Source organism: Oncorhynchus mykiss, chromosome 9 (genome assembly GCF_013265735.2).
Source record: "Oncorhynchus mykiss isolate Arlee chromosome 9, USDA_OmykA_1.1, whole genome shotgun sequence".
Classification (NCBI taxonomy): Eukaryota; Metazoa; Chordata; class Actinopteri; order Salmoniformes; family Salmonidae; genus Oncorhynchus; species Oncorhynchus mykiss.
The window spans coordinates 49432918-49446582 of NC_048573.1; the positions used below are offsets into that span (position 1 = coordinate 49432918).

The following is a 13665-nucleotide window of genomic DNA, read 5'->3' on the forward strand; positions in this document are numbered from 1 at the left end:
TAGACAATGAGTCATTTCTTTCCTATCAAGTGTAGTAAGGGCTCAATCAGTGCCCAGGTTATATCTGCCTGTTTGAGGCTTGACCATAGCATATGACATTGTTCTGGCTTGCACTGAGGTGTGTGTGTGTGCGCCTCCCTGGAGAGTCTCTTGGTCCAACTTTTAGCACTAATGGGATCTGTGTGAGAGGTCCAGTGTTCCCTAGTGAGAGAACGGGACTGAGAAACAGATCTAGAGAGAGCCAGGGACTAGATGAGCTGGTGGACAGTGTCAGTGGAGGGTGTCAACCACTGGGAATGGCTCTCTTTCCAACTGTTTCCCACTGAGCACAGCCAGCTGGGTGAAAGATCTAGAGATCTGGGTATGGGACATAGGATATGGTTGGATTGGACTGCAGAAAACAACGTTGGCAGAGCTTGACCTCTGACTATCCATCCTCCATCCCTCTACTGCACCGTGTTTCTAACCACTCAGGAACGATGCTATTCTGCACATGGATAGAATGGGAACACATCAACTCACAGTTGATTTCATTGGAAATAATGTGGATGGACAGCATACATATCTTGCGTTGGGCACACATCACACACACATGCCTGGTATACACGCAGACACACCCACACACACACACACACACCACAGTACAATAGGTCCCCTGAAGCGCTGGTTATGAACGACTGTATCTGGCTCAGTTTGTGTTGTATCCATCCTAGAGAATGTGCATCTATCCCGTAGTGAACATAATAATAGTTGCCATGACAAAGTCAGCCTTTCAATAACAAGGGTTGGTAGATCTGAACATCGTTTGAATAGATATGATAATCACCAGGACTGTTTTCCCTCGGGGCACTGAGATGATCTACATCTGACATGTCTGTTAACAGGATGTAGATGATTTGATGTATGTTTACATGAGCACAAACTGCATGGTCGTAGAAGGGGGTTGAGGCCATGCTGCAAGTGGGAAGCTGAATGGATGACCCGGCACACTGCACACGAGCAGGTGGCACGTCCAGCCCTCACTCTCACCATCACTATTTTTTCATTATTTATCCCCCAGACCCCTCCTCTCCTACCAGCAACCCTAAAAAACAGAATTGTTAAGCAAAGCTGCTTGTCATGACTCGATTTGAATTTGAATGCCTTTTTTTGTTGGTAATTTGAAAGGAGCCCAAGCGAGTTTACATATTCCCACTGGTACTGTATGCAGAAAGCCAAAGTGGAAGCAACGTCTACCCAGAAGAACCCCAGGCACAGCTAATGGTTTCAGACATTTGGAAAATATATAAATAATAAAACTATATTGCTGCAAGAAATCAGCGGTGGCAGGGAAACAGATGAATGGCCAGGCATGTTCGCGTCAGTCACATTAGCTTGGTGTCCGTCGCCTGATTACATTTGTGTCTCGTCTATTTTTCACACACCACTCCCCCAAGGAATCTGGACAGCCCTTAGATCTACTGGAGGTTTGTCAGAAAGGCAGCAGCCCCCCCCCCCCCCCTGCCCCCCCCCCCCTCCCTTTCTCTCCATCCCAATCTCTTTCTCTTGCATAATAGGCATTTTTTAAATGCTAAACGCAGTGAGTACATTCAACTCCCCAGTACACGAAAACCTGTATTTTCCCTTTGCTGTCTCTCTCTACCTTTCTCTTTCCATCCCTCTCTCTCTCTCTCTCTCTCTCTCTCTCTCTCTCTCTCTCTCTCTCTCTCTCTCTCGCTTTCTCTCTACTCTCTCTCTCTATCTTTCTCTCGCTCGCTTTCTCTCTTCCTCCTCTGTAGTCCATCCCATTAATATTCTCTATGTTGAGATGAGACTGTACTGCTGAGGATTGGAGAGAGGCAGAAAAGTAGTATGAAAGCAAAGTGGCCTCCCATAGGGCCCAAATACAAATATTAGCACATGAATGTCTGGCTGGCTGGGTGGGTGTGCGTTTCTGAATCCTCCTGCTCGCCAGAGATTACTTTTATTTTAATATTCTTACATGCGATGAGCTTCAACTTCAGAAACATTTACCTCTAGAGTAAAGAGGCTTAATATGCAGTACCAGTCAAAAGTTTGGACACACCTACTCATTCCAGGGTTTTTCTTTATTTATACTATTTTCAACATTGCAGAATAATAGTGAAGACATCAAAACTATGAAATAATGTGGAATCATGTAGTAACCAAAAAAGGGTTCAACAAATCTAAATATATTTTATATTTGATATTCTTCAAAGTGGTCACCATTTGCCTTGATGACAGCTTTGCACACCCTTGGCATTCTCTCAACCAGCTTCATGAGGTAGTCACCTGGAATGCAGGTGTGCGTTGTGGAATGTATTTTCTTCTTAATACGCTTGAGCCAATCAGTTGTGTTGTGACAAGGTAGGGGTGGTATACAGAGATAGCCCTATTTGGTAAAAGACAAAGTCCATATTATGGCAAGAACAGCTCAAGTAAGCAAAGAGTAACGCCAGTCCATCATTACTTTAAGACATGAAGGTCAGTCAATCTGGAAAATTTCAAGAACTTTGAAAGTTTCTTCAAGTGCAGTCGCAAAAAAGCATCAAGCGCTATGATGAAACTGGCTCTCATGAGGACCGCCACAGGAATGGAAGACCCAGAGTTACCTCTGCTGCAGAGGATAAGTTTATTAGAGTTACCAGCCTCAGAAATTGCAGACTGTTGGAAAACCATTCCAGGTGAAGCTGGTTAAGAGAATGCCAAGAGTGTGCAAAGCTGTCATCAAGGCAAAGGGTGGCTATTTTGAAGAATGTAAAATATATTTAGATTTGGTTAACACTTTGTCTGGTTAGTACATGATTCCATATGTGTTGTTTAATAGTGTTGATGTCTTCACTAATATTCTACAATGTAGAAAATAGTACAGATAAAGAAAAACCTAGGAATGAGTAGGTGTGTCAACTTTTGACCGGTAGTGTATCTTTCGACGGGGTTATGTAAGAGTGCTCTCCTCTGCTCTCCTTTGTGTGTTTGAGACTCTATTTATCTAATTAACAAAAACTCTCTCGGCGAAACTTTCCGTTCAATTCAGTTTGTAAAGCAGCCTGATGATGATCAGCGTTGAGGCTGGGACAGCAGACAGGTGTAGAGGCTCTGAGCCAGAGATGGCGTTGCGCTCTCTTTACACTGGAATGGCAGGAGGAGGATTGAGGAGGGCGAGGTTCAGTAAAACTGTACACATGCTATATATCACCATATCAAACGAACACAGCTGCTGCCTACTGTCCTTGAAGTTACCTACTGCAGTTGATGGTTGATGCTATTTCCAGGAATCTGCTCAGATTCACAAGCAAAGAAGAAGAATTACTCATCCACCCACTGCCTTTCTCAGAACTTGGAGGGGCACGGAAGGCCAAGCAGTGGTATTTGGCAACTGCTGCTACAGAACTTTGCCTTAGAACGAAGAGCAGCAAGGCCTCTTTTTTTTATTTATACAATATATTCCTGCTCCAAACAAAAGAGGGAAATAACCATTTCTCCTGGATGAAAAGACTCATTAAGTTGAGAAACAGTTTAAGTTATGTTTGTTTGTTATGTTTGAGTCTCAGGAATGACATGTTGAAAGACTGGCAGAATAATATATCTTTCCCACCGCTTTGATTGAACCTCGTGTGCCAAAGGTGATGTTGTTCAAGTAATCATTCTCACAATTACACACGTCTCATTAATGAGCAAATTAATTGTGTGCGCTGGCAGGTGGCCAGCAATTCAAGATCCAGGCATGGGTCACCTATTCACTCCCCCAGAAGAAGTGTTTTATCTAGTGTTGAGGGAGGAGGAGGGGATAGTACAGAATGCGAGTAATCTCAGACAAAACGTTGATGAGCTATTAAGATAAGGCATTATGGCAGCGCTAGGCACACTCGCAGACTTGTTATTAGAGAGCTGACTTGTGTTTTTCTTTCTTGTGGATAAATCATTTTGTGGTATTCAGAGATTTCCTGAATCCATAATAAGGGTGACATTGTGGCCTTCGTAAGCTGATTTGGCGCAGAGCGATAGCTACAGTCACATTTGTCAGCTAGCAGAGACGACATGGTGGAGTAATGCTGCCTGTCTGTAACTGCTGTAGCTGTGCAGGCTTATTGCTCAATATCTGCCATTACAAATCATTACCACAGGGATCAAGCTTAGTGCTTAATCCTTGACAGGCCCTCGCACTATATCCTCGCTTGTGTGTTCACACTGAGGCGAGGCAAGGAGCCCTGGGCGAGGCAAACTAGCTCCCACACATTATAGAGGGCACCTCGAATACACCCAAAGATGCAGATGAACTGGTAATGAATTCTTTAGAGTTAAAAATGCAGTGTTGGACAGGGGTCACCGAGACTTTGACCTATGAGCTCAACCAACCCTGCTCAAGTTGTTTTTATTTGCATTCTGGGTCTGAAAACTGCCTTATCTCTTGTCCAGAAGCACAGTGGAGGGATTGAAACTGAACAATTAGCTAACAAAGAAACATTAACACGGCGGAAAGATGTTTATCGCTAACAAACTAGTCCCCATTGACAATAGAAATGCCTTATCTTCTCTTCTAATTAGATGCTAATATATACTGATGAATAATCCTGTTCAGAGGTTGTTAAAGGACAATTAGTTAGAGTTTGGCTTTACCGCCCTTCAGTACACCATCAATTACGTCAACACAATCCAGCACTGGACAGCTCATCAACTGATAAAGATGCCATGCAGAGATTTATACACTATGACCGAGGAGCATGTAATCTCTCTACACGAGATGTAATTACCAGCCATGCAATTACACTGTGACAGACACACTGACACTAATGAAGGAGATGAACTGTCATTACTATCGCCTGTCTGTCTGGATTCAGCATGCCTGTCACACTCAGGGACTGAGAGAACTACTCAAACCCTTTTATATTCCCTTCTTTCTGTCTTTCTACTACTCACCTACCTAGTTTATGCTTTCCTAGTTTCCTCCCCCTCTTCCTCCCGCTCCTCCTCCTGGGCTCTAAGGCACCGCATCTCAGTGCTACAGGCGTCACTATAGACCCTGGTTCGATCACAACCGGCCGTGAACAGTAGTCTCATAGGGCGGTGCAAAATTGGCATAGCGTTGCCCGGGTTAGGGGAGGGTTCGGCGGGGTCGGCCGTCATTGTAAAATAAGAATTTGTTCTTAACTGACTTTCCTAGTTAACTAAAGGTTCAATATAAATAAAATATAAAACCTCTTCAAATGCTCTGCCCTCTTTTTACTCCTCCTCTTCCTGCTCCTGCTCCTGCTCCTCCTCCTCCACGGCAACCAATAAAACCAGAAGCAATGATAGAAAAGAGCAAATACGCTGAGCTATCCAACCAGGACCAAGACTACTACTAGTACACAGTCATACCAGGCTAACAGTGTATCAAACCCTGTAATACAATATATTCCCCAGGAGGTTGCCTTATTCAGTGCTCATTAGCATGAGTGATAGAGCTTTGCTGTAGTGAGCATGGTTTGGCAGGATCTGCACCACTGTGGTGTTGTATACTGCGTCAGCAGTGTGGTAGGAGGATGGGTGAGGGGCAGAGAGAAGGAGCAATAGAACATCCTGGTGATATAGGGTCAGAAATACACACTGGATGACTAGGTAGTCCTATCTATGTCCTCTGTCATGGGATTTAATACACACCGTGGTGAGGACCATTGGACTAGTGTGATAAAGCATCAATGTCCTGGACAAGATTAGGGCTCTCCTGTGTCCACGTCTCTGACATGCGTATATGTTAGTAGTCATCTCTAGCACGTTGAAATACACAGGAGCGAGACATCGCCGCAGGACCGGTGTCTCTGTCCCATCGGTAGCAGTAACACATAACCACCTCAGGGTGGAGAGAAACTCCATGCCTGGGAATTGACTTGTGCCATTCCAGGGAAGATTATTTTTGGAAAGAAAAAATGCCACTTTATCAATCAAACAAATGGGCTCCGGAGCTCGGGCCGCTCATTGGCCCACCATGGGTTCATTAAATCCCCACTCGACAGCGAGGGGCCCCAGAGCCTGAGTCACACCGGAGCCCCCATCCATCATTTAAGCACTCAATTACCCCTGCATTAATCACAGCCACAGCCCAGCCTCAGCTACACAATCACAATAATTTGCAATTTACATGTTAATCTGTTGGCATGGACGTCCAGACCCATTGTCTTCCTATTGACTGGACCAGTCAGGACTCCTGGAATCTGCAGACTAACCCCATCACCCTCTCTCTTGTTCTCCCTCTCTCTCTCGTTCTCTCTCTGTCTCTCTCTCTCTCTCCTCGCCAACTCTCTCTCACCACTCCCCTTATCATTGTGTGGGTTTTCTGAGAACTCGAAGGGGACCACTCTCTCTCTCGCCATCTCTCTCTCTCTCACACACACTCATAAACGCGCACACACACTCACTTTACTTACTGCTACACTTTCTGGGTGGCAGTTGTTAATGTACTGCGATAAGGAGAGCAAATGGACAACGTTAATTAAAAAGATAGGACAGTCAATTTGATACGTTTCCTTTTGTTTCCTCTCCCTTTGGATCGTTGTGACAAAAACAAGGACAGGCTCTTTTTTAAACTCTCAGATGGGAATTTGCCAGCTCAGTGATTCCATCCCTCATGTTGTGGTAGATTGTACTGTTGCTTGTATAAGTTTGCTTCTTCGCCTCCTGTTTTTGTTTTGGATGCCTTTTCACTGGCCTTGTTTAATTGCCTGCTTTGTCTTTATCTGTCCGGGTGATTGGTGTTAAATGACTTGTTATTGGATCGCTCTGTCACCACCTGTACCAGAGGAACTAATTTCCACTGTTCATTTAGTTACAGTAGACACTGTCCTCTCCTGCTCAATCTACCAAACTGCCCATTCTTCTACAGTACATCATAGTATTCCCATCTATATTATATATATATGTATATATATATATATATATATATATATATATATATATATATAAAATGTATTATTATTATTATTATTATGGGGCTGAAACTTTTACAATGATAATGAAGAGATATAGACAAGAAAAGTAGCCCCACTATTAAATACTTTCTTTAAATGGTGAATACTTATGTTTGATTACTCTAGATATCCTGTTCATCCCTGTAATGTCAGTGAATCCATAAAAGTGGTCCCAAAAGGAATCATGGCCTATCTAACGGAATCCTTTGTAATGTCAGCCGCAACACAAAAACACAAAGAAGGATGGCTATAAAAGTTGTAGTGGTGTTCGATCCCATCGGAGAATGAAATAAATGTTTGATTTGACCTCAAACCCATACATCGTACATGCCCTGTGTGCTCAGTAATAACACACAATACAGGAGAGAACGTGGCTTCTTAGAAAGAAAGAGAGGGAGAGAAAAGACGGAGAGAGAGAGAGGGTGAAATATAAACGAAGAGATCCTTGTATGAGTCCATGGTTCTGATTTCATGGTGTAGCCCGTTGTCTCTGTAGTGCCCAGATGGGGTCGGCGCTCTGTTTCTCTAGTGTGTTAGTGCTGTTAGGCTCTCTCTCCCTCTCTCTCTCTCTGTAGTGCCCAGATGGGGTCGGCGCTCTGTTTCTCTGGTGTGTTAGTGCTGTTAGGCTCTCTCTCTCTCCATCTCTCTCTCTCTCTCTCTCTCTCTCTCTCTCTCTCTCTCTCTCTCTCTCTCTCTCTCTCTCTCTCTCTCTCTCTCTCTCTCTCTCTCTCTCTCTCTCTCTGTAGCTGTTAACCCTTTGTGGAAACAGTATCCCTAGCCGTATCCCCAGCCCAGAGCCCCCTGGAGAGAGGACAGCACAGGGAGAGGCGTGGGCGCTAAATTGAAAACAGTAGACCCCGAGGTTAGAGCACATCAATCCTGCGATATGGGCTGCCTGGGAAGACTGGAGGAGGAATTAAAGGGGAGAGAGTGCAGCTGTGCAGGAGAGGGAGGGGGAATAGGGGAGGCAGCGCAGAGAGAGTGAGAGAGAGAGTGCACAGGGAGAGAGTGCACAGGGAGAGAGTGGGGGGAAAGCTAGTGCAGCGAGAGAGAGAGATCGCGCGCACAGTGAGAGAGGGAGAGCTCAGCAGAGCAAGAGAGAGAACGCAAGAGCAGAAAGGAGCTCCGATAGTGAGACGGGCCGGAAGAGAGAGCAGCAGAGAGAGAGAGAGAGGGAGAGAAATAAAGCCAGGGTCACGGAGAGAGAGAGACAAGGTTCAGTAGCGCTGCCATCAGGGATTACACTGCCATGCAACCTTAGTTGTGAGTGGAGGATTTTTGTTTGTCGTCGGATCCCAGGCGGTGCTGTGCAGTCCGAGCCCTGGGCATCACTGCAATGAGGTAGGGCTGCGATGGGAGAGGGAGCTGGAGTGGGACTGGCTGGGTTCGTGGTAATGAGAGCACTGTCTGTAGGGATGGAGTGATGATCCTCTGTAGTCTACCGTACATTCAGGCTATTTATAGGTTTCCATCAGAGATTAAAGTTTTAATCTGCTTTTGCCCGCTTTGTAGCTTCTACTCACTGTCCTGTGTAGTCAGAGGAACTTGGCTCTAGGATGTGTTCCTATCCACCACAGAGCAGTGATGATTTTAAGGCTTGTAGTAAAGGCTCCCTGTTGTATCTCTGTTTGTAGTTCCGGGCTCCCAGTCTTGCTCCATCTGAAGTTGGGTGGGTATAAAGCATGTCTGGCCACTGTGATTCTCGGTGAAGACTAGTGGCGTTGAGATATACAGCGCTGTGTGTTTGTGACTGTCTGTAGGGAGTTGGAACTCACATGAGACTTGTGGTGGTCTATATATGTGGAGTATAAATCTAGAGCCATGAATTGAAGGCTTGTAATAGAAGTGCACTGTCACAAGTTGTCAGACTCTCCTCAGAGGTTGTGTAGTTTCTGGTATACACTGTAAGATGTAATTCTGTGGTTCTGTGTCATGGAGTGGGCTGTACAGACTCTCTGTGCCCCAGGGCTGCCTCGGCTCTGTGTTTGGGACAAAAGCTGCCCTGGCGTGAAATCTGCAGGAGGACTGCTGGAGCCCACGGTGTAGCTGGCTGAGGGGGTGAGAGTGAGGCTGTGTTTTGGGGAGGGGGGGGGGGGGACATTGTAGCAGTCAGTCCGTCCTTTCTGCCCCAGCGAAGAGATGTGCTACTGGGAGAGGATGCCTGTTGACCCTTACCCCTCTCCCCCCTCCTCTCTGTCTCTGTCTCTCTCTCCCTCTCTCTCTCTCTGTCTCTCTCCCTGTCTGTCAGTCTCTGTCTCTCTCTCTCTCTCACTCTCTGTCTCTGTCTCTGTCTCTGTCTCTCTCTCTCTCTCCCTCTCTCTCTCTCTCTCTCTCTCTCTCTCTCTCTCTCTCTGTCTCTCTCCCTGTCTGTCTGTCTGTCTGTCAGTCTCTGTCTCTGGATCCGCCAACATCATGCCGTGAGCATCACAAATACAATACGAAGCTCTCAAATCTCTTGTTTGTCTCTGGTGGTCCCTTTGTCTGATGTTACTCTGTTGCTCTATACTGTACTTACACACAATCATTTTGGGGAATGTTATTATGTTGCTTAACATGCAGTGTTTCATAGTGAAATACGTGTTAACAGGTACAGTATGCAGTATATTGAAAGTCGGAGATAGGAACGGAAGCACAGGTGTCATAGTAGATACCAGATCTTTGTGATAGTGCTAAAATCTACTCTGGATGTTCGGGAACTGAGGGTAATCTACTGGAGATGATTTTGTCTCTTGACATCGTGTGAATACATTTATTCTCCACTTTCTACGTGGTGATTTTTGTTTTTCTGTCCATTCATATGTAGCCCGCTCATTCACACCATGGTCTGGGAGGCTCTCCATGTTCAACTAATTAATAATGAAAGCTGATGATTTTAGACAGATAAAGGCAAAAATAGAATAGTTATTAGAAATCACAATTTTCCTATTATCTCAGAATAACATGACATATGTCTGGTGATATAACAGCGGACAGGATTAGTGCAGACGGATTTATATCTATCCCGTACACATACAATATGACAGGGCAAGAATAAAAATGGGAAATCTCATACATGGTGAGTGTGTGTGTGTGTGTGTGTGTGTGTGTGTGTGTGTGTGTGTGTGTGTGTGTGTGTGTGTGTGTGTGTGTGTGTGTGTGTGTGTGTGTGTGTGTGTGTGTGTGTGTGTGTGTGTGTGTGTGTGTGACACGAGGTGGGGGGTGCGTGTAATCTCAGTATACTCTGTGTGAATAGTGTGGTTGTGAGGGTTTTTCCACCGCCACAAGCTGTGTGTCTTTTGTGAAAGTGTGTGTGTGTGTGTGTGTGTGTGTGTGTGTGTGTGTGTGTGTGTGTGTGTGTGTGTGTGTGTGTGTGTGTGTGTGAGTGCCATATCTGGCTGCTGTTTTTGTCCTTTATTCCTCACTGTGTCTTTTGTAATGGTTCTCTACAGGGTGCGCCCAGCGCTCTATGCAGATTACCCAGAAATCAAAGAGCAGGAAGGGGGCTTCGCTACTTAAGACTGTTGTACAAAAACAAGAGTTAAGTAAATGACATCCTTTGCAATTGAAAGTAGGGATTTAAATGAATTGACGGAAGTGAGAGAACAGCTATAGTCCATTGTGGTGTTCGAAATAATTAAAAACACTCAAAACCTAATTTTCCTTCAAAACCAGACCAAGCACAATTATTTTGAGGCTTGGACCCTCATATTGTGAATTCATTCAACCATTTGGGCAATACATCCTAGATTAAATTCAATTGATTGTGGCTATATTCCATGTAATTGCTCGAAGTGACTGCTTCATTATTCTTCTGTCTTGTTGTCATCTGTTTTAATGTGGAGCTGTTTCTGTGATTTCAATCTTCATGAAAATACATTTGGAAAAGTAATGTTCAGCTGTGAATGTGACTGTTGATGGGGAGGTCGAGATGTGTGTGTGTGAGAGCCTGTGCTCTACTAGGATATTTCCATGAGGAGGCTGGTAATTAAAACACTGTAACAGTGTGACTAATCTGTTCCCTCTCCAGTCACTTCTGTGAGGCAGAATGGTTCACGACCTGATTAGAATACTGTACAGATTACCTATAACTAAGTTTAAATGGTTCGGCGCTGTACGCTTTAAATTCATGATCTCAATTAGGTAGGAGGCAAATGTTTGTTTATTTGGATGTCAAATGTCAAAATGTATAGTAGCTGTTTGGAATTGAACTATCATCATAGAAGAGCTCGTGTGGAGAGTCTTGTCTGTTCAGTACTGAGACGGATGCTGTGGGAGAACGGGGAGTAGAGAGAGAAAAAGATGTCTCTGCATTTCATTATGATTCTGTAGCCTGTTCTCCATGTGAGGTGTGAGTGGACACTGCTGCTGGTGTAGCGCCTCCTTTCCCATGCGGGGGTGTGTTCTGGGACGAATCTAATGGATGCAACATTCACACACACAGACACACAGACACACATGGAGACACACACACACACAGAGCCCAGGAACCACGCCTCCAGAGGGCACTCATTACTGCTCCGGTGAAAACCAGGGTTGCCGTGGTGACACGCTGAGGGGCAGATGGCGGCAGTCTCTGGGCAGGTCTCCCTAGCAGCCCACCAATACTTTACACTGAACTAGTACACCAGCCCGGCTCTCATTGGTGCAGCGATGCTCCTTTGGGGCTGTGGTCCTTTGCGGTTGTCGAGAGCTTACAGCTTCCTCTCTACCGTCTGATGAACATAAACAGTCTCAAGTGCGATTTAGAAACTGAAGCAAAAAGGTTCTCTCTTTCAATGTGTTATCCAATGAACTAACGCTATTTGGGGTTTCATGTGATCATCTATCTGTTGAAAATGTTTCCTATGTTCCATTAGTCTGACCTTTGCTCTTGTGTCTTCCATTGAACTAGCGTAATTTGCCTTTAAGTGTGATCACTTGCATCTCTAGTGAACTGTCCCTGTGTTCCTTTAGTCTGACCTATGTCCTCCTGTTGTGTCTCCAGGACCTGTCCTAGCAGCGGCTGTAGCAGAGTGATCCAGTAGCAGTAGCAGGGTTAGAGGTCAGAGGTCACCATGGCGGGGCGGGGGACCCGTTACCTCCTCCTGCTTCTGGGGGTCGTGTCTCTGGCCCAGGCCTCCATCTTTCTGTCCAGCCAGCGCCTCAAGGCCCGCTTCCAGAGGGACCGCCGCAACATCCGGCCCAACATCATCCTCATTCTCACTGACGACCAGGACATGGAGCTCGGTGAGTCTGGCTTCACATACGGCTCTCCAACCCTGTTCCCGGAGAGCTATCATCCTGTAGGTTTTCGCTCCAACACTAATCTAGCACCCCTGATTCTAATAATTAGCTGGTTGATAAGATGAATCAGGTTAGTTACAACGGCGGTCGGAGCGAAAACATAGCTCTCCAGAAAAAGGGTTGGAGAGGCCTGCTTTACATCCATCCTATCCTCCTCCCTCTATACAGTAGAGGTTGTCTGGTATTTCAACATTGTGATCATAAGGCATCTACTATCTGACCACATGGGCACCAATCAACCATGAAGACTAAAATACATCATAAATAAATCTAACCTTCCTCCAGGCCTACTCCTCTCATTGTAATGGCTGTCTCGTTGTAATGGCTGTCTCGTTGTGATGGCTGTCTCGTTGTAATGGCTGTCTCGTTGTAATGGCTGTCTCGTTGTGATGACTGTCTCATTGTAATGGCTGTCTCGTTGTAATGGCTGTCTCGTTGTGATGACTGTCTCATTGTAATGGCTGTCTCGTTGTGATGGCTGTCTCATTGTAATGGCTGCCTCGTTGTAATGGCTGTCTCGTTGTAATGTCTGTCTAATTATAATGTCTGTCTCGTTGTAATGGCTGTCTTGTAATGGCTGTCTCATTGTAATGACTGTTGTTTATAGCTACCCATTTTAATTGACCACAGGAAGAGAGGCCACGCTGCTGGGCGGTTGTGAGTAACAAACAAAATCAGACGATTAGCAGACAGTCTGTGAGACAGAACCTCCTTGCCCATCCTAACCCATGCCGGACACACAAGTCTTTGTGTTACCGGGACATAGTAAGACATAGTCAGACACACAGATCTCAATGAAAGGGGAAAGAGTGTGTTGCTGAGCTTGACTCCAGCTCTATCTCTTTCTTTCTCTGTCACGCTCATCTTTCTAGATTCTCTCAGACAGAAAGAGAAATTGTCAGTCTCTGACGCATCTGTTGTTATCAAAGGAAATCCAGACACTGTGTGACGACCTCTCATTGAGAAGGAACCCTTTGGCACGTCAGCAACCATTATACACACAGTGCATCACTTCCCGTACGCCGAGGGCTCGGCACGCACACCCAACACTCCTCTCTCTGTCTCTATGTCTGCTGTGTTCAGTGGTGGGCTGGCATCGGGACAGGGAGATGGTGGTAGGAGAGAGAGGGGTATAAAACACTTTTCCGCCACAGTCATTTTCACTGCGCTGAGTTACAACGACAAAGCTTCACACCAGCTCACTTCATAACATAGAGGATTTCATCCCCTGAGCCTCACTAGATTAACTGACCGCAACCAGAAAAATTAAAGGAATGTCATTGTTACGGAATGAAAAAGAGACTAATTCCAAATGGAAACCAGTGGTGTTATAGCTCAAATTAGAGAAAAAAAACTCTACTCCATACAGGGCATTGGGAAAGTATTCAGACCCCATGACTTTTTCCACATTTTGTTATGTTACAGCCTTATTCTAAAAATGTGTTTTAAAAAAACG

The 13665-nt window shown here is 45.3% G+C and overlaps 1 protein-coding gene across 6 annotated transcripts in view; it reads left to right on the plus strand.

Annotated features, from left to right (window-relative positions):
- Nucleotides 1–13665, plus strand: part of sulf2b (sulfatase 2b) — a 180602-nt gene that overhangs the window by 119732 nt on the left and 47205 nt on the right. For 2 of the 6 annotated variants that reach the window (XM_021616041.2, XM_021616043.2), the window contains exons 1-2: nt 7963–8288; nt 11911–12152. In XM_021616041.2, coding sequence (XP_021471716.1) covers nt 11981–12152 — 172 coding nt within the window. In that variant the 5' untranslated portion in view covers nt 7963–8288; nt 11911–11980. Of the gene's footprint in view, nt 1–7962; nt 8289–10375; nt 10464–11910; nt 12153–13665 lie in introns of those variants that run through there. The other 4 variants (XM_021616042.2, XM_021616044.2, XM_036988226.1 and 1 more) reach the window with 3 other exon arrangements.